The following is a 21,926-nucleotide window of genomic DNA, read 5'->3' on the forward strand; positions in this document are numbered from 1 at the left end:
ACGTTACTCTCTTTCCTTTTTTTGAGTTCATTTTCCGCACTCTTTGTGTCTAGGACTCCTTGAACAAGATTGTGGCTCGACGGTATTCCCTCGGCACTCCCAGCCAACCTACATCTAACTCGTATTGTTTGGGTTCTTAAAGAGGACTTGCTACAAAAACATAGCTGAGTGAGCCGTATGGGCTTTATTAGGTTTTCAGCACAAAGCTGAAGAGTGCAAGCTGGAGCTTCACTGACTAAAACACCTCCTTCCCTGTTGCGCTTTGGATAATGTATGCGTAGAGAGGCTTGGTGGGCAGGTCTAGCTTGGTTTGCTTTGAGCTTGTAAATGTTAATCTCATGAAAATGATTTCTCTGCCTTCTCCTCAAGCCATCCTTACAAAGCCTTCCAGAACCAATCCACGACAATCAGCAGCTTAAGGGGGAGGAGTAATCTGAGAACAGGAAGTTATGATGGCTGCTCCCATGATAAATATGGGGGTTTCTATATGTTACATATAGCATATCCCCAATATTATAGGTATCCAATCGGGAAACTTGTGTTGGGGTGTGTGGCAAGGGGCGGGACTGACCAGGAAGTGGACGGGACAGGAAGTGGGCAGGGCTGGGAGGTGTGGTCATCCACCCCCCTTACCCGAACAGCTTCCCAACCCACAAAGCTAGTGATGTGGGGGTGGGAGTGCTGGCATCGTAAAGGAGGTAAATCCTTCAACGACACAGATCTCCATTGCTTTTTTCACCTTCCTGGACTGGTCAGGAGAGATCAGAGGAGCTTCCCAACCAGCCCGACAGTGGGACAGCTACCTGAGACAGCAGGACACTGCCCGAAAATCAGACTGTTTAGGATCATTTTTAGGATCTCTTCAAAGAGCAAAAGACCAGACAGGGAGGTGAAATAACGGCATTATAATCTGACCCAAATTAGACATCTAGTTATCATGTTAAAAAAGGAAAATGCAGCACAAGGGAAGAAAATTCTGTTGAGGACGGTGCCATCTGTAACGGCGATTCTACCATTCTGGAAAAGTTAAGTATTATTTTCCAGTGCGAAATGAAAGAGACGTCACGGCTCTGCAAACCTACCGAGCGTAAACAGCAATCAAAGAATGACATTAGCGCCTGCCACGTCTTCCAGACACTGTACAGCAGCCCTCCGCTTTAACTGCGCTGGTGTCTTTGGGCTTTTAGCTTTGCAGCAGATCCACGCCGAGTCCGAGTCCATTTATTTACAGTATATGTCATATTCTGCTGTCGGTTGAATTATGTATTCCACTCAAACAGGTCATTTATAGTCAATGGTATTTAGGGGAGCATACCTCACAAGTGCATACATCCCAACTCTCCCTGTTTATTAGGAACAGTCACTTTTTTTAATCTCGCCCTCTTTTCTAGGCGCTCAGAATGCTATCAATACGACACAGAATAATTTTTTAATAAAAAGCTTACTAAAGCTGGAGTTATGTTGATGAGTTATGCTGTATCACTAATGGGACTGACACAGTGATCAGGAAAAGACCGTGATGTCCTTCAACCATAACTCCTACAAGCCTGTCCTTAAAAAGGAACCGGGCCATCAGCCCTATGTGACCCTGCTATCAACCACCACGCGATACATTAGATACCTGTGCCTGTATGTGACACATTATTTTTCTAGGCGCACACACTTTAAAGCTGCCTGATAGAAAAATCTTTTCAGGGCCGTTTACTGCTCTTACTTATCTCCCAAGGCACTTTAGTTAAGCTGCTGTTCCGCTTAGACAAACCATGAAACCCTTCCACCCTTCAAGATGTTCTATGGCATCATGAATAGATGTGCCGTAACAACGTCACGTCTTCCGTAGCGGTGTGCATGCGTGTGCAGGAACTAGCCCAACCAAGGCAGTCCGTGGGAACCATCACAGAGCCCTCCGCGTGTGCTGTCCAGTGTAAACCCTAAACATCCTATAAGTCTAGAAGTCTCATGTTTATGCTATCTGCTGGGTAATCGAGGTGAAAAGAGGGAGAAACCCTGTGGAAAATAATAAAAGGGGTACCACCTTGTTTCAAGAGCGATACCTGAGGTCCTTAAAGGGATCTCTACTCCAAAAAAATAAAAAAAAAATATAAATAATAATAATAATAAAAAGAAAATGACTGATTATCCTTGAAAAGCCTTAGAAACAACTATCAATAGGTTATGACGGGATAATAATAATAATAATAAAAATCCTGCCCCTATCCATACTCACTAAAAGACTATCTGGGTATTTGAAGTGTTGAGAGGTATGCTGCATTAAATCACTCATGGTCCGGCATTAAATCACTCACGGCCGGGCATATCTAGCTGGCGGCCGTACGCTGCGTCAACTGATCTGCCGCACGGTGTGCCAGATGGCCATTCTTGGCCCGGACCCACTTATCTACTGGAGAGTGCGTTGGAAATACACAAACGCGCATCCCCAGTACGGTCACACCTCTGGCGGTGCGCCTTTTCTAATTGAAACGTGACTTGTTTACAGGTAAGAATGGAGTCAACGGAAAAACACCGTTTTCTTCACTGATCCCTGAAAAAAAAAATGTCATTTAAGCCAATTTTTTGCACATGTTGAGGATATTGCTGTTTTCTCTATGCTCATCCAACCAGGATTCCATTGAACTTGTAGTTTATCACAGATAGAAAATCTCTCGTTAACTATTTAAATACCACATTAATAAAAATGCAAAAAAAAAAAAAAATGTTTTCGAAAATCCTGCCTTCTCTCCCTATATGCTCAGGAGTTGTGCCAGACGTTCGTAAACAAGACTTTGGTCTCGTTACAACATCGCAAATTAATGAGCCAGCTGGCTGTCCCTCTGCCCGTAAAAAAAAAAAAAGACAAGATCTGTCCCTGTAACAAGGCAAACGATGCCCCGTCTTCTAAAATGCTGAACAACGCAGAATATATTCCCCCATCTATAAAGAAATGTTTAACCCCTTAATGACAAAGCCCGTACGGGCTCAAAATGCATTGTTTTCAATGGGTTTAGGGACCGCCCATTGTCCTTAAGGGGTTAATGCAGAGTTAGGAGATCTATGTAGATGTGATTAACACACAAGGGAAGCTTTGGAGGCTACGGCAAGACATGCTATAAATCTAGGAAATCCGTACAATCGTTTGTTATCTTTCCTAGAATGACTACCCTTGTTTTTTTTTTTTTTTAATACGATTTGACCCGTTTCATTCATCATTTTATTCTAGAGAGACGCGTGTTACATTTTTCAAACGTCAGCTCCATAGGTAAGGGACAGAGGTCAAGGTTTTTTTTTTTTAACATTGTGTAATTTTGCTAATCCTTTAAAAACTACGGAGCAGAAATTTACAAAAAAGCTCATTGCGTTGTTTTTAGTGGAAAAAAACGCCTGAGGTTACACTACAATTTAAATCCAACTCTAAGAAATGTCATTTTTTTTATTTTATTTTTTAATGTTCTGTTTTTAAATTATTTGGATTTTTTTTTCTAGCGCTGACAAAAGCCAAAGCCTGAATATTTGATGCGCATTTTCGCTTTATTTCCAATAATCCTTTAGTGAGGATTGCATTGGAATCCTAGAGGCATCCTAAAACATACCTCCCATATGTCCATTGTTTTGTGGGACACTCACGATTTTCACTGTCCCATGTAGCTGCCCCGCTGTGTGGATCACAGGCCTGTGTGATTGATCTTCTCAAAGACCCAGGGGGTCTGTAAAATCAATGGGGGTCTGTACTGTAGTAGCTACCATGCGTGGTCACCTTGCAGTCAGCTGAGCACCGGATGGGTGGTCACACTCTGGTCTTCTCACCTATAAACCCCAGCTTCCCCACCCCAAGCTATGCCCCCCAACATGGGTGTCCCAATGGGGGGAGGGGAGTATGCTAACAGGAAGTTGTAACTCACTTCCTGGAGTCTACCTGCACCACTTTACCAAAGTTTGGATGACTCTAACACTAGCGGTTGCTCAAATATAAAGTGACGATAGAAAATGAACATAATCTATCATTGATAAATCCGCATGTCGTAAATAAGAGTAAATATTACAATCGGGGATGTGACAGTTGCTCTTTAGTCCTGTTCTATATACAGGTGTACCTGGGAACAATGGCTACCTGGAGCCCCCCCTTGCTGGATGTAGTGGGAGTACCTGTGGTTTTAGTGGGGGGGCCAAGACTTCTCGGGTCAGCATTGGCTCCTTGGAATTGCCATAATCTGCTATTAATGCTGCCGGTAATATTTCATCACTGGCCGAACACAAAGCGTTTCATACTTCGGCTCATACTTTGATCCTAATTGCATTTATTTCCATTATTTAGATGGAAACGGAAACCGTACAGGGAAAGGGGCCGCGAACACAGCATGCTGAAGGACCCCCGGATGTTTGGTTGTGTCACTGACCTGACACGTTGTGGCACAGTGGGGCTACGGCCAGACAGCCGGACAGATGGGGAGATTCTAATCTATATTTTCAACTCAAAGTTCTGATTGTCTGAAATAAAGCATGACACTAAGCAAACTATTGATAAACCCGCAGTGTTTACCGGGAGTCAAGGAGAACAAACAGACTCCCTTATTTAAGCGCGTTATGGAGAGGGCACACTGAGCCGAGAGCGAAACGCGTCACAATCCCTCCCGGCAGAGGTAAGAGAGGCACGGTGTCTGCGAGAAAGATTTATAATCCACTATCTTCGCTGGGACTAGAAAGTATCTGCCTTACAATTTATCTTTGTGTCCCTGGGGTTGGGATAGACCTTCTCTCCAGCTGCCGTCCACAGTTAGCTGGCTAAGGATTGTAAGAGTTGTCATATACGTTATTTCAGAAGGGGAACATTGAATAGCGGATTTATCGCTGACGGATTTAAACCTAATTTAACTGCTGAAAAAATGTACCTTTATATTTATAAAGTATGTAGGAGGAAATACAAGATGTGTATATAGAAATTTTAAAGTTTGGACAGGAAACATTCATCTTTTAATCAATTCTGCCCATTTTTTTAAAAAAAATGTTTTTAACTTTCACTGTTTTTGCTGAGCAATTCATTTTGCGATAGTTTTAATTTGGGGACAAAAACAGTGAAAGATAGAAAAAAATGATGAACATGCGCAGAACTGATTGAAAGATACGTCTCTCTCTCTCATTATCCTGCTGAAATGGTGTGCTTTTGTCTATATCTTTTGACATGTTTTAGAACTTGGTCTGAACCCTATACTAAAAAAAAAATGATTGCGGAACTTTTCCAAAAAAACCTAAAATGTAACAAAACACGTATTTTTTAATCTTTGCTGTGCCTTCAAACCATAAAAATTGTGTTTTTATCACGTAGTCCAGTAAAGATTTATGAATCATGCTGATTAGGATAGTTCTTGCTGGAGTCACGGGAAATACTGTGATAGAAACATAGTATCTGACAGCGGATACAAAGCATTCGGCCCATCTAGTCTGCCTGATTTTCTGATGTAACCTTTATCAGTTCTTGATCTCGATAAAAGATAGCCACATGCTTATCCCAATGCATGTTTACATACCATTACTTCTACCACTCTCGCTGGTTGGCTGTTCCACTTATCTACCACTCCCCATTGTTAATCATCTGCTCACTAAACTCCAGGTTTATTTAGTAAAATTGGTAAAACCGGGGTAAACCTATAGATATTTGTACACTCAGCAGGCATCACTGGGCCAGTTCCCTAACGGTATATTAGCAGAATCTGTTTACAGACCATCCCTTTAACATTAAAAAAACTTATTTTATTGTCAAATTTAACTATAATTACAACCAGTATTCTTATGAAATATTCTGCCAATTTCAATGGAGTTCAATCTTTTTTTTTTTTTCAAATGAACTTAAGAATGAACCCAGCGGGGTCTAAACTGCAGATGGTTTTACTTTAGTAATTATTATACTCAGAATAAAGTCTGAGATACATTTATGAGCAGATTGGAATTGGAAACATGTTTATTCATAAGAACCAAAAAATCAAGATGTTGTGCAAATAAATGCGTTATTCCTATAGATTGACTTATTTAAGGTATAAAGGAGATGCTATTTTTCATGCAGTTATAGGCGCTCCAGGCGATATGAAGCGTGCGTTGGTAATCCTAGTTGCTGGCTACTTCTGCGCTGTGTCCTGCCAACAAAGCTGTCTGCAGCGGAAAGATCACAAAGCGTCCCCGAGCCCGGAGAGCGGTCTTCACGAATGCCTCCAGTACTCTGAATGTATGTAAAGCCTTCTAATACCTCTCTGTGTTGGGCTATAGAAAAGAGCTTAAGAACTCCGTCGTACAATTACACTCTAGAATGCGCCGTTTAGATTGTCCCGTGTTAGCGCTTCTAGAGATAAACAGCTGCCTTTCTTATTCCCGCTAGCTTCTTGTTGTTACCCAAACGTCACAGAGAAGCTGGCCCATTCCCCTGTCGTTGAGGTGGATAATTACTACTGGAACAGATGTGGGAACCTCAGCAAAAGGTAAGCGTCTTACATCAAGAGATGCCGCAGCAAAACCAATCTAATCCTCTCTCCCCGTAACGGGGATACAAGTTATCCCAAATCACCCCTTGGAGTACCAAGTGGCATGGCAAGGATTAAACATTTTAAGACTTATGCCAATTTAGGCAATAGACATGCCTCTAACTACACCCTCTAAAATAAACGTGTCCCCTTTAGCCATTTGAAATATCAGCAGATGAAAAGCTAACAGAACCAGTGATGGGATAGGGGATGGAAAAAGATTACAAATGAAATATTGAATCTTGCCACAGCCTGGAGCTTCTCTTTTTTTACAATTTTCTAGGCTTGACTCGGGGCATTGCCCCCATGCACCATCCTCACTACTAAGCACCAGGATGCAATGTCATGTCCTGGCACTCCCTCTCATAAAGACACCCTCCATAGTGTAAATGGGCCGGTTGGGGAGATCTCACCCATTGAGCTGTGGCATACGAGTCTCAGAGTAAAGCACTGCTTCCCGGGACTCAGGGTAACTTGCTTCCTTCCCAGCCTGTGTCCACATCAATCACTATCCATGTAATTCCTAATACCTGCCACCTTTCCCATTCTTCCAGCCCAGTTCCCGTCCATTAAAGGCTCTCTGGGGCTTCCCCCACCCATACATATGGCTAGCCCTACCCCATGCAAATTCACTTACCCAGTGGAGAGAGCTCTGGATAGCCTTCCCTAAGAGCTTCCCAGACATACACATCACATATGCTGTCAATATCACAATATACATTGTATTTATTCTCAAGCAGGCCTCACAACTTGTGTGGTTTGAGCTGTGGCTAGATGGCAGTCTTACTACTTTGTGTCCTATGAACAGCTGTTTATGGAACTGTAAAAGATGTTTAGAAGAAGAATAATACATTTCATTTATATGGTTTAATCTATAAAAATGTTTTCTGTTATTTCTATACAGATTAGGGCTGTAGAACACAGTAATACCCAGCGAGTATTCTGAGCTCCTTCATAAGAGCGACAGTTGGATTTGGGTCCAAAAGAGGGGATGACCCTCCTAAACAGGGAAACCTTGGTGGTATGCCTCAAGTGTTATCTCTTAGATTACGATACAATCAGCCTTGGTAGCATGCAAATAATTTTTCTTAAGGTGGAGTCACCCAAAGGGTTAACATTATATTATTAAACGCCACCCTACCATACTTCTGGTGGAGCCAAGGGACACAGATATTCGAGAGACTAACAGTAGCCGCAGAAGGTGGAGAGCTAACATAATGGGTCTGACTGATAGAGAGGGGTAATTATGCTGGCCATCTGCACCCGTTCTCTGCGGGAATACTCAATGTGTTGTTTTAGAGCTGAAAGCGGAAGAGAAGGCGATTCATATTTATATGTAAAAATTGTCACCGTTCCCAAATTGCCTTAACCTTAATCGTGGAGACAAAGAAAAAAGGGAAAAAAACCTAAAAACCTAAAAAGAAAATATGTTATCTTGCAAAGGAAGCAACCCTGTTTTGTTAAGGTTATAACATCAATACATATTATATATATATGTCAATTGTATTATTATTATAATTATTATTATTTGTAGCGTCAGTACAGAAACAATCCTATGAAGCAAATAACACACATATGCCAATTTTTTTTTTTTTTTTTAACATTAACAATATTGATTAAAAGTTACTTTTATATTTTTTATACATTTAGTTTTTTTCTTATTTTTTTTCAATAATATATTTTAATAATGATATATTACATTTTGAATTACGAAGTAAGCATTCTCGTAGTTATTGAAAGGACATACACTTTATGATCTATAGGGTACTTTAGTTTGGGATACAGGAGAGTTAAACGCACGGTGCCGTGCTCTGTGAAAATTGGCAGGATAAGACGCCTATAACCCAGTAATGAAGTGTATCCAGGCGTGTAGGGTATAATCCTCCCATGGGGAACTCTTGTGGTTTCTCCATGTAGTTTAGGCCGACTGTGGGAAGCTATAAATATTGTGAAGCCAAAAGCACATGGGGATGATGAATATTTATAGCGTTGGACTCCCGCAGCAGTCATGCAAGCAATAATTCCATAATAAAATCCCCAATGAGATATAACTCATAATGCACAGAAAAGGAAGAGTCTGTACTGAATAGCTCAGAATTCCTGATCTCCTGCAGGAAGAAGAAGCAAGAGTTTCAGTTTAAACCTGTATCTAATCACTGGTGTTTGGTCTAGCGCATAGACAATAATGAACAAATGTCATCTTGCTAGCATTAATGTTACAAAAAGAAAACCAGAATCGAAACACAAAGTGGCTCCGGCACTAGAAAAACATAGAAAATAGAGAAAAAGGAGATTAAATCCTGCCTATACGTTATGCTATGATTTGTATTTGTAATAACATATTTGCTCTTTAATTTCCTGCCTCGGCTGCAGGGAATAAGCTGTTTTCCTACTTTCATCTCATATAACAGTTGTGCGCATGATTGTGCTTTACTCACAGGATAGAACAGCCTCCCAGGAAAGGTGGTAGAGGTTAAAACAGGCGAAATGGTTCTTACGTGCCATCAAATTCTATATTTCTAAGTTTAACAAGTGGCACCAAGAACAGCAAATAGGGAGAAATCCACGAGTGCCCAAAATGCTCAAGGACCAGAGGGGTTCCCACTAGATAAACTAAAATATTTCCATTTTCTTAAGACTTGCTATGCGTTAAAAGTTGTTAATGCATGCTGTTTATATTTGTATGCTCTTTTGATTAAAGCGTAATGTTTCTTTTAGGTGAGAGAACCATCATTCGTTGGTTGCTCCATGTGGACATCACTCCTACTGTTGAGACTGTCCTGACAAAATTGGGATAGTTGTCAAGACCCGCTACCCATGACTCAGTAACAGAGTTCCCTGCTTTGTCTTACAGCTGTGAAGATTATATGAAGAAATTAGAATGCTTCTACCAGTGTTCCCCAATATCATCTCACTGGGCTCATCCCAATGTATCCGGTGCGTTCCAGCATGTTCCCATCTGCCAGTCCTTCTGTGACAGCTGGTGAGTTAATATATATAGATGCCCCATTGTGTTACACCATCCACTATTGGACACAAAGACATATAAGCAATCGGGTTTCAATGGGGGGCACTGGGGGGATGTGGGAGAGGTATCCTAGGTGCCCCTCATTGCTCCCGTGTTTTCGTTTTTTCCACAATCCCATGTGTGCCAATACCACTGTGCCATTAATTTGCTTGTGTGATGTCCCTGGTAGATTATGGAGGGTTGACTCACATTTTTGCGGACAGCTGGAATGTATCTTTCGCTTGGCATGGAGGGCCATTTCTGGGGTTCTTGCCTAAGAGGTCCTGAGATGTTATGGTTTATGGACATTATGGACATTTTAACAGGTCACCATAGCCCAGTGATCCGGCTCCTTTTGTTTGCCCGGAACTGACATATAAAAGAGTAACATAAAATGACACAAAGGAAGCTCACAGTTAAAGCATCCAATAAATGGGTCTTTGTCCTTCTTCCCAACGTGCGGAAGATCCATAAAGCTACTGTTACTTAGGATAAACTCATATTTGGGTTCTGTGTTTGATACAATATATCAAGATGTAACATCTGTCTTTTCCTACAGCTATATGTCTTACTAACACTCACACGGTGTGGCTTGCATTGGTTCAGCTCAAGTGCTACCGGTGGGCTGCAGGCCACATTTGAAACCAATTTAAGTCCAATATTTCTCTGCTCTTCCCGTCAGGTTTGAAGCCTGTCAGTCCGACCTGATCTGTGCACGGAACTGGATATCTGACTGGAAGTTTGATGAAAATGGAAACCACTGTAAAAACGAATGCATCCCATTCAATAAGGTAGGAGCAGAACTCTCTCCCAGATTGTCATTTTATTATTAATTATTTCATTAAAATATACTAACACATCTCTGAGAAACCTAGATAACAATGGTAGCAAAAGTGCATTACAGCATTTACAAAGGCTCGAGTTGTGTTGGGTTAACAATGAAATCATGTTACTCAGAAACTGCCCCATTGACCACAGTTAATTGACCCAAGCCGCCTTGACTAATAACAATATATTGCTATGAAAAGTCCTAGAAACGTGTCTATTCAGAGAAGCTTGACTTGAGTATATACCAAAAGTTTATCAAAACTTAACAGTAAAGTTAATATTGAATGACTGATCACAGGGAGGGCTGGCACCTTCGGGGGTGGGGAAGGAGGGGGGCAGGTAAAGCCCCCTGCGGCTGCTATTACTAATTGGATAAGGGTGATGTATCAGCGACTCACTAGCTTGATTTTGTAAATGTCTTCATTTGGCTTTATTTCTGCAGGGTGTTGTGATTCCCCGATCAGGGTATGGAGTATGAGCCACATCTAAAAGGCCCGTTACTACTATATATGGCTTAGTGGCCATCCAGTTATTGGAGGGAATTTGCCACCGTTACCCCAGGGCCGGGCAGCTGAGTGACTAGCTACACTGTTGAGTGACTCATTAGAAAATGTTTAGGATATTCATGCTTCCTTGAGGATGTCAGATGGCTTCGAGTTCTCACGCTGAGACATTCTCATATGTACACTAGAGGCCAAAACTATGAGTAACACCATTCGGAATATTCCAAGTGTTAGACTCACGTCCTCGTGCGGATGAAGATCATGTTTCTGCCTATCATACCCAGAAACATCTAGCGTTCAGAGTTCATCTCTCCCAGCGGAGTTTTAACTATACTTTCTCTACTGGGAATACTGTCTTTTTCCGCCTCACCCCTCCAGGGTGCTCTTCTACCTTTGCTGACTTTTAGAGCAGTTGGTGGCGAAAATGGCAAAATTACTTTTCTTTCCTTGCCTTCATAATTTCCCTTGCAGCTCTTGCCAGAGGCAAGGAGTCATGTAAGAGGGGGGATTAATCATGCAAATTAATTCACAAGTAGTTAGAATGTTGGCTTTCTATGGGATGCAGATAAGGAGTCCTTCATGGTGTAAATGGGCTGGCCGGGGAGATCTCCATTGTAACCGGCCCATTGAGTAGTGGCAATGGCCTGATCGCCTTAGAGGTCGCCTCAGCTCTCTGCCGCCTGGTTTTGCCGCAGGTGGACTGTCGCCCTAGGCCGAGCTGGCCTGAGCTACAATACATTGCATACGTTATATACAGTATGGTCTATTCTGAATCTTGCTTTTCGAGAATCATGTTTATTGCACCCCAACTCAACTTACAGTAAATAATCTATTATTAGGTTTTAATTTACTCCTTAACAAGGCTCCTGCATTTTGTTTATACCGAGCGTGGATCATCCGCCAGATAGTTCTCAGCACAGGCAGTTCCCGCTTGGCTCCCTCTCTCGTGCCGTAAACACATGGCTATGTTTGTTCTGCGGCTCTTCTGCCAGCAGCTTGTTGTTGACTGATCGCTGGCCAGCAAGAATAGATGTTTTTTTTTTTTAAACGGCAAAAAACTCAGCCTCTGGATCTTTAACTCTGGCAGACACAAGCCGTTTAACTACTAGCCATCAGTGGAGAATAAGGATTACTTAGTAAGGGGTTTAGTCACTAAAGACCTTGTGTTTGCAAATGAGCTGACTCAAAAAAGGCAAGCAGTCTGGGCTTATGTTGATGCCACAATACAACACCTATAAACTATTTGCCTAAAGGATAAAAGTCTTTGGAGCTACAGAAACTGGTTAGTGATTGCCAGGGAATTGGTGTTTAATGTAGCCGAGGGTGCCGCGGGGGAGCGCAAAGAACTGGAAATCCACACCATAGACCAGTTAGACTGGTAACATAGTGGCTACATATTGGTAACACAGTCCCAGCTTATTTATAGGGATAAATACATTTTTTTCATCATAATACCTACAATAGTTATTTTTGTTAACAGAATATCAACGCGTATATGTATTTAATCCTTTGATTGCATGTGGGGTATGTGAAGTGTTGGAAACCTCCTATTCTAATGAAAGGCTTAATAAGCGCAGTAAGAAAAAAAAACATTAGGGAGTTAGGGAATTTACCAAATTAGTTTGGGCAGATTAGCCAAGTATTAGTGATGTAAAAGATTAGGCAGGCGTTAGCGTTTGCCAGGCTTCACTGCTCATTCAGTCATTTGTTTTGTGCCTGTTGGCTGGTGTTGATTAGCTGAGTTAGCCGGTCTGCAGTTTGCCCAGGCAGAGTTTAAGCCATTATTTAGAAGTTCAAACGAACCAATTTAGAAACATATTATTGTTTTATTACGCTACAGAGGGTGAGGATGCCAGAGAATGTTGTTGGGGGGGAATGTTGGATAACTTTGCGAAGGAGGCTGCCAGATAAGGTTGTGGAAAGAGGGCTGCCAGATAGTGTTGTGGAAGGAGGGCTGCCAGGTAGCGTTGTGGAAGGAGGGCTGCCAGGTAGTGTTGTGTGCACAGGGTCAGGCTTCCAGAGAGCGGTGTGACGTGAGGTCTGTCGGCTACTATTGAGTGCGGTGGGAGTTGTTCCATTTGGCAGCGGAACAGCCAAGATTTCCAGGCTCTGTCCTGCTGCCCTCCGAGCTGGATCGCTCTCTTGCTTCCGTGATCATGGACCAGTTGTTTAGATCCTTTAGAGGGATTTAAGAGCACTTTTTGATTTCAAATATTTATTTATCAATTTTCCATACAAAGAGAAAAATTAAGGGGTACAAAAAGAAGAAACGGGACAGGGGTATTGCACTTTTAGAATCTCAATTGTACATGCCATAAATAACATATATAGTTGAATTATATAAAACTTATTTCATTTTTAACCGCCCGAGGTGTTTATCAACTTTCTATACAGAGAGGAGAAAAAAAAAAAAAAAAAAAAAAAAAAGCGGGTACAGAGATAAGAAATAGGGCTGGGATATTCCATTTTAAATTCGCAGATATATCTGCCATAAATAATATATATGCTGGGATTATATTAAGCTTATTTCATTATTAGCTGTCCCGTAGAAGAGGGAAAAACAAGAGGGAGCAGAGAAAAAAAAAAAAAAAAAAAGGAAAGAGCCGAGGGTAATTGTTTCTATGGTGTATTTATAACTTATTAATTTCAAGGATCCAGTCCTTATATATTGCTATTCTTCTATAGTAGCTCTGTCCAACCCATCCTAGCCCTTTTTCCATCTGTAATTGAAATTATAGTTGATTTTTAAATTGTATCTGTAGAAAAGCGTTGTTATTTTTCCAATGTCTGGCAATCAATATTTTAGCTGCTGCTAGAGCATGAATTAGTAGAATTTTCCTTTCTATAGTTAGGTTGGGTGGGAATATATGAAGAATAGCAATATCAGGAGTTTTGTTTATCCTAGATTTAGTAACCTTAAAAAATAAATCAAAAACCATGTCCCACAACAGGCTGACTACATTGCATGACCACCATATATGCATATAATCTCCTTTCTCTCTATTACATCTCCAGCATGTTTCTGATGTACCAGGGAACATTGAGCATAGTTTTGAGGGGGTTAGATACCAATGGTTTAGAACTTTAAAATAGTTCTCTCTAATTGAGATTGAGTGTATGATATTATGCGTCAAAGATATTGCATTTTGCCAGTTTTGTTTTGAAATTGGTCTCTGAAGTTCCCTGGACCATCTGGAGATAATATTAGAGGAGGCTACAGCATCTATCCTTTTTATCACTTCATATGCTTTTGTCAATATTTTCTTAATTGCTTTCCCATTAAATATATGAGCTAATTTTATTTGAATATCTGGATCTTCTTTATATAATGTATATCTTAGGAAATGTTTTATCCTTAAGTAAGGAAAGACCTCAGTAGATGGAAGATGGAATTGCTGAACTAATTGAGCGTACTCCTTAATGGAGTTATTTATCAAGAGATCTTTTAAATGCATGATGCCCGCGTCTTTCCATTTCGTCAAAGATATATCGGATAAATTAAGCTCAATAATGTCGAGCCCTGCTGTATCCAATATTTTATCTTTAAACTTTAGTTTTTTCTTAATTTTGAACCATTCCTGTATGATATCTCTAATAATAGTATTATTCCCTGTATAGATCTTCGTTTTCAGTTTAGATTGAAATTCCCATACTGCACTAGATGGATTTCTAATTCCGGATAGGTGTTGTTCCAATTGATACCATGGTTGTCGGTTATTAATTTCCAATTGTGTGTTATATATATGTATTATCATACATGCCTCGTACGTGCGAATTATCATGGGGTGACTCAGGCCCCCTCTATTTGACTTTTGAGCTAATAGTTTAATTCCCAATCTGGCTTTTCTATCGTTATTGATGAATTTATTGAAAGAAGTCTGTATCATATTTAACCAAGAGCTAGGCATTTTTAAGGGCAGATGTCTGAAGATATACATCCATTTGGGGAGGATATAAGAGTTTATTATATTTATTCTACCCACCCAAGAGTACATTGTATTTTTCCAATTTTTTAATAAGAAGTTGGTCTCTTTAAAACAGGAAAGAAAGTTTCTTTCCATCATATTCTTTACTTTTGGGGTTAATTTTATGCCTAAATAGTTAAGCTCTTGTACTACTTCTTTGAACTTAAATTCCTCATTGATTATTTGTTTAGTATGTATCGGGATGTTTAAATAAAGAATTTCTGATTTGTGGATATTTAGCTTATAGTTGGAAATTTCTGCATAATTATTTATAACTTTTAATAATTCTCTGATGGAACTTGCTGGATTTTCCACTGTTAGAAGAATATCGTCTGCGTAAAGACAAATTTTAAATTCTTCTTGTTTCAATACTATACCATTTATCTTGTCATTATTTCTTATGATAATAGCCAGGATCTCTATTGTTAATATATATAACATTGGGGAAAGTGGACAGCCCTGTCGAGTACCATTCTTTATGTAAAACCATTCAGATTTAATGTCATGTGCAACAATTCTTCCCGTGGGGTTAGAGTATAATGCTTTAATTGCCGATAGGAGACTGCCCTCTATTCCATAGGATTGAAAAGATTGAAACATAAAGCTCCAATTGATACGATCGAACGCTTTTTCTGCGTCTAATGCTAATAAAGCAGTTTTTCTGCGTTCAATATTAGCAAAATCTATGGAATCAATAATCCGTCTAACATTATTATAGGTGTATCTATTAGGGACAAATCCTATCTGGTCAGGATGTATCAACAGTGCGATTACCTGCTTCAATCTTTCTGCCAATATCCCTGCAAATATTTTCATATCTTCATTAATAAGTGATATAGGTCTATAGTTAGTAACATCTTCCGGTTTTTTATTTTGTTTAAGTATAGGAATAATATTAGCTCTTAATAATTCCTCTGACGCATGCTCTGTATCTATTAATTCATTAAACATTGCAGTTAAGTGTGTTGTTATCTCACCATTAAATTTTTTATAGAAGAGTCCACTGAATCCATCTGGTCCTGGACTTTTATTGTTCTTAATCTTATATATTGCTTTTCTCACTTCTACCTCTTCTATAGGTTTATTTAATTGAATCAGTTGATCTTTACTCAATTTAGGTGTCGGGACAATTTTTAGATACTTTTTAATTTGCTCCAAATTAGTATCATTTTTCAAGTTATATAGGGCCGAATAATATCTGTTAAAAGCCTGTCCTATCCTTTCGGGGGAGTTACAGATCTCATTATTTTCAATAATTTTATATATGCGATTATTAGCTTGTTTTTTCTTAAGCCTGTTGGTTAGTGATTTATCTACTCTATTATTTTTGAAGTACCAACGCTGTTTTAATTTTTCAAGATTTTTACTAATTTTTTCAAATTCTAGTTCTCTTATTCTTCCTTTTAATTGCTGGATCATAACAGATCTAAATTTAGTTGGTGACACTTGATTCAATTTATTAAGATCATGTAAATTAATATATAAAGAGGGTAAATCCAGGCCCCTTCTTCTATTTTCTATTTTTGCAATTTTAATAAGGTATCCACGGGTAACGCTTTTAAAAGCGCACCATAGAGTAGAGCGCGATATTGATATATCATCATTCTCTAAGAAATAGAATTTAATTAATTTCTGCAAGGATTGAATGTGTTGTTTTTGATCCAAAATAAAATTATTTAATCGCCAGTCCTTAGGAACTTTCTTTGGATATTTAGAGAGAGTCTCGCAGATAACTGCATTGTGGTCTGACCACACTATGTCTTTTATGAAGATTTTTTTTGTATTATTTACTAGAGGGCAGTTTCCTATCAGCAAATCTATACGCGCGTACGAAGCATGAGGTGCAGAGAAATGGGTAAATTCTTTTTGAGTTGGGTTAAACACCCTCCAGATATCGTAGAGATTATTTTTTTTAAAGAAGTTAGTCAAACTTTTAGCCGATTTTTCTATTCTCTGGTCACACATCGCTCCTCTTCTTAGGATCTTATCCATATTGATATCTGGAATTAAATTAAAGTCGCCCGCCATTATGAGAATACCCCCAATATATTTTTCTGCTTTTTTAAAGACATCATCTATAAATCTATTTGCGCCAGTATTTGGTGCATATAAGTTAATTAGAGTATGTAATTGATCATCTATCTTACAAACAATAATTAAATATCTAGCGTCGGGGTCGATGTCTTGATATATTATTTCAAATTTGATGTTAATAGAGATCGTGATAGCGACACCTCTCTTTTTTTTATATTGTAAGGAAGAGGCAATAACTTTAGAAATATATTTACTCTTAAGAGGAACATCTCGCGAACTAAGCCAATGTGTTTCTTGTAAAAAGCCTACATCAATTTTTTCTTTCTTTAATACTTTCAATAGTGAGGATCTTTTTTGAGGACTGTTCAATCCTTGAGTGTTTAGCGAAATAAAGCGTACCATCTATTTTGTTTTAAACACATATACCCTCGGCTCAAAAAAGAATTTAAAACAAACAAAAACAGAATAGGAATAGAAAAAGAATTAAAAGGAAAAAAGGAAAGAAACATCCTTTTTCCAGGACCAACCAATTCCAAGAATTGGCAGGCCTGAGCTGGTCCTTCCCATCTACCTGGACCACACAACCTGTGCCTCATATTGTGAGTTAACACTAATGAGGTAAACAAAACAGCGAGGGCCCCTCTATGGAGTTCGGGGGATTGTTAATACGAATTAATACTTAGAGATATGCAATTAACGGAAGAAGGAAGTAAAGGAGGAGAGATAGAAGAGGAGAAGAAAAAGTACATGCCCTAAAGAATTGTTTCGTCATATATTGGTTCTGTTAACAGGCATATTCCAACCGGATCGGGGTATAAAGATGACATGGCAATTTCAATGTATATAACTATATAAACACAGTAATAATAAAATGCCTGTCTTAATACTTCTATTGTTCAATAATACATACTTTGACCAAGTACATCATGTCAGAAGAAAAAAAAAAAAAAATGTTTCTAAGAAAGTTTGTGCAGAATTTCATATAATTCGTTATCATGATGTTAAAATTGCATTGTATATTATATTAATTATCCTAATTCTTAGCCATAGCATATTCATAAGGTGCAATTTCCTAGTTCAGTCTTAGATCAATAATAAATGCTACAAATGAGGCGGTAAAAATGCATGTCCTAAAAATCGTTTCGCCATATATTGGTTCTGTTAGCAGACCTATTCCAACCAAATCGTAATTATAAAGATGACATGGCAATTTCTGTGTATATATCTATATAAACACAGTAATAATATTAAGGCGAATAAAGTGCATATCATAATATTTCTATTCTTCCAAAATAAATACTCTAATCAAATACATCCTGATGTAATAAAAAAAGTGTAAACTTTCTACCTCCATGAATTCTTAATAAATACTTGAATATTATAAATATAGATAAGATCTTTACAAAAAAATTAGAGCGCATATATCCGAGCAACAACCTGAGTTGAATGCAAATTTGATAGTATCTGATGTGTCTCCACTAGATTGATTTATTTTAAATATATACGAGTTTATTTAAACTTATCAGCATTTACAATGCTAATATGCAGTCCTCATTCGGATGTTAATTATCCTGACTGGATTATTAGAAGAGATTTATCATATCACCATAAATAATTAAGTAATTAAAATGATACGCTCAAGTAGGATATATTCACTATGTGAAGGATAGATTCAACTATCGAGTTTTAAGTGCTAGTGTGCAAATCCATTTAACTTCAAAAATTTATATTAGGAAGGTTAAAAGTGCCTTTACCATACTACCTTTCATAAATAGAATACAGTTTTAATAATATATAAAGTGCATCATATTTAGATAAAGTGCTATTAAAGTGCCTACCCTCCAATAAATTATATTCCCTTTATATAAAATAAATTCATAAAATAATTTAAAAAAAAAAAAAAAAAAAAAAAAAAAAAAAATTAAAGACGAATAAACGATTCCAATTGGCCTCATTATTTGGCCTTAATAAAGTATTGAAGTGCATTTATCATACCACCTTGCCTAAATAAAGTGCAATTATAATGGTGTCTAAGGTGCATTCACTAAAATAGTTTATGTTCGCTGTGTGCGATAATAATTTGACTTATGAAAATTTAAAGTGCTATTAACCTACCATCTTTCTTAAACAATTAAAATCAGTGAGATAATTGAGAGCACTTTTTGTTTGTTTACTTGTATAAATTTATTGATAAGGACATGTAAAAAAAAAAGTAAAAATCTTCAGCGAATCAATTTGCAATTATACCACCTGGTTGGATGTGTGTAGTGATTTTTTGTTACTTTCTTTGTGTTCTGTTGTTTTTCTCGCACTTATTTTTTGTTTTATCTCCACTAGATGTATGTGAACGGCACCGACCTATGCCAGAGTGCATGGGGGGAATCTTTTGTAGTCTCCTCTTCGCCGTGCCGATGCCTGGACATGACTGCGACGGATAAAAATGTGATCAAGTACATTTTGGACCAAGACAAATCAGAGGAGAGCAGCGAAAAGGAGGCCTGCAAGCCCAGACTGCAGAAACCACAAGACAAGAAGGAGGAAGACGATGCAGAGGATGACTGAGTGTGAGTAAGCACTAGTTCAAACAATCTCTAATTAAGCCTGTGGGGTGCGCCTTTAAGAGACTATTCTATTCTAATCTTATCTATGTTAAAAAGCTGGTATTAAAATATGACCAGGCTGAGCCACACAGCGGCTTCCTACGTCGTACCATCCGCTCCCTTCACATACACGTAACTTGCACGGCCTTTTCTGTGTTTAATTGACTCATTCTTTGCTATCACTGACTCGGTTAAACACTCCATTACGCTCTGGCGGTTAAAGCTTTGCCTTAGGACATAAAGTCTCTGCATTCAGGAAAGACCAGATTGTAAGCCTTTATTTGATCTTTGCTCCAGTACCAAAATCACAGTATATATATATATATATTCTCTCGCTGTGAGTGACCTGCCCCGCTTAGTCATTGACATGCAAACTTTGCATCACATTTTGCTGGGATTTAAACAAAGACACAATAGGGTGATGCGGACACCTGCATAGAATGGTGCCCGGGGCGACGGATCTCATACATATCAGCAGATTCCACGGCATTTCACAACCTTATTTCATCACACAGGGGAGGAAGAAATGTATTGATTCCCCTTCTGGAACTCTGCTCAGTAGATCAGTTTCTTAAAGGTGCTGTTCCACTTAGTGTACACTCTGGTATACCATATCTCACAAGTGTCCTATTTCCCATGGGCCAGTCCAGAGTTTCAGACACTGTCCTGCTGCCCCCCAAGCTGCATCAGTGATTTGCAGGCAGTGGTGATTGTGGACCAGTTGGGGAGATCAGAGGAAATCTGATGAGCGGCCTGCCGAGCCGGTCAGTCGACTAACGTCTGTGCTGTAAAAGCAAATCAAAATCATAGCTCCCACACTGCTAATTGGCAGCCTATTGCCAGACCTGCCTCTGGCTACACCCCAGCTCCTCTTCTAATCACAACGTCATCCCCTTTGGGCATGGGGGGGGGGTATGGTATGCTAAGCAAATAAATCTCAACAAATCTGTCATTTTAGTTGTTCCTCTGAATCAGTGTCTGCTTTTGTGTCACTTGATAATGAGATAAAATTCCCTGCAAAAAGGTGAATGACACAAAAAGTTACTTGATTGAGGAATCATTTCTGGAAAGGATTTAGGCGTTAAACAGAACTAGGAATGATTCTTCGAATGCTGGCTTTAGTTCTAAAGGTGTTAAATTCAGTAGTGTAGGTAGAACAGCACCTTGAACTATCTTAGTAGCAAAAACGACTACTTTCGTAAGAAACGTTTTTTAACCATAAATACTTTATGCATAAATGTGTCAAATTCTAGCAATTTTCCGATAAGGGTGTCTCCCAGGAAAGCAGAATGGAAAAGCAAGACCAGCCCTAGGGTTCCTTGTGCCTTTGGCTAATTATGTTTGCACCCCCTTTTTATGCAGGAAAATGGCAGCAGCACTATGGAAACATCTATGGAAAAAATATGCTTCTGTTGGCTACCGTTACACTCTCATTTATTATTATTATTATTATCTTTTAATTATATAGCGCAAACAGTTTACGCAGCGCTTAATACAATACATAAATTCAAGGGGTATGACAAGACAAGAATTGACAGACTAACCGATACATTTGGTGGAGAGAGCCCGGGTCACAAGCTTACAGTTTGCATCAAGACTTGCGATGTTTAGGTCACGTGACCGCTCATGACATCACACTATGCAATATTTTAGGAAAACTTGTATGCACCGTAATGTCAGCGGACTAAAAAGTGAAAGTTTCTGCACTTGTCGCAGGAATAGGGGGAGATGCTGCGAGGTTTTTGCAGTAAATTAAGAGAGACAAAGAGAGTGATAGAGAGAATTACCAGGATAAAATGTATAATTTTGTGAACAATCTCTAGAAAAATATCTATTTAGACATATTATATATATATATCTGCCAATAACATTTAGATGACCCCCTTCCCTCCCCAGGTGTGGCATGCAATGAAATGGATACACGGTGGAGATGCAGTTGCCTACTTTGGTAAAGTCCTGTTGGGGGGGAATAATATGAACAGTTTACATGATATCGGTGAAAAATCCAGAAGCTTCTCTCACATCTCATTCAACAATATTAAACGTTTTACCCAATGCCACCACATGAAGCCATGGAACAGTCAGAAGATCCATCTGTTTCGGAGAGGATTGTGAACATCTGGCTCAGCAGGGACACAAACACGGTGGCTCACTATCTTTACTGCTTTACTGATAACAATATAATAAAATGAGCTGTAGAAATAAACGTTCCCTTTTACTTGCGTCCATAGAATGTCCACAATCAGTGAAGAGACATTTACCAGGAGGGTCTTTTTTTCTGATGTTCATCTCTGATATTAAATGATTTTTTAATCTCATTTTTAAAATGTGTGGATGTATTGTTTCGTACAGAAAGGGGTGGAAAGTCAGCCTATATTATTATTACAGTTAACGATATTTTGTCTCTCGAGGGGACGCTTAAATCACTCACCACCATAAACAAGAACAATGGCTATTGCTTTATTAGCTTAGGAGAAAATGGTTTC

General features: G+C 38.9%; 1 protein-coding gene across 1 annotated transcript; it reads left to right on the top strand.

Moving 5' to 3' along the window:
* The first annotated feature begins 4,600 nt into the window (after positions 1 to 4,600).
* LOC128499989 (riboflavin-binding protein-like) lies at positions 4,601 to 21,758 on the top strand. The gene is made up of 7 exons (XM_053468993.1): positions 4,601 to 4,634; positions 6,053 to 6,211; positions 6,362 to 6,461; positions 9,358 to 9,486; positions 10,193 to 10,301; positions 19,178 to 19,404; positions 21,337 to 21,758. Exons 2-6 carry the CDS (start codon positions 6,073 to 6,075, stop codon positions 19,400 to 19,402), a joined length of 702 nt encoding a protein of 233 aa, XP_053324968.1. The 5' UTR covers positions 4,601 to 4,634; positions 6,053 to 6,072; the 3' UTR covers positions 19,403 to 19,404; positions 21,337 to 21,758.
* The last annotated feature ends 168 nt before the right edge of the window (positions 21,759 to 21,926 follow it).

Source organism: Spea bombifrons, chromosome 6 (genome assembly GCF_027358695.1).
Source record: "Spea bombifrons isolate aSpeBom1 chromosome 6, aSpeBom1.2.pri, whole genome shotgun sequence".
In the NCBI taxonomy this organism is placed as follows: Eukaryota; Metazoa; Chordata; class Amphibia; order Anura; family Pelobatidae; genus Spea; species Spea bombifrons.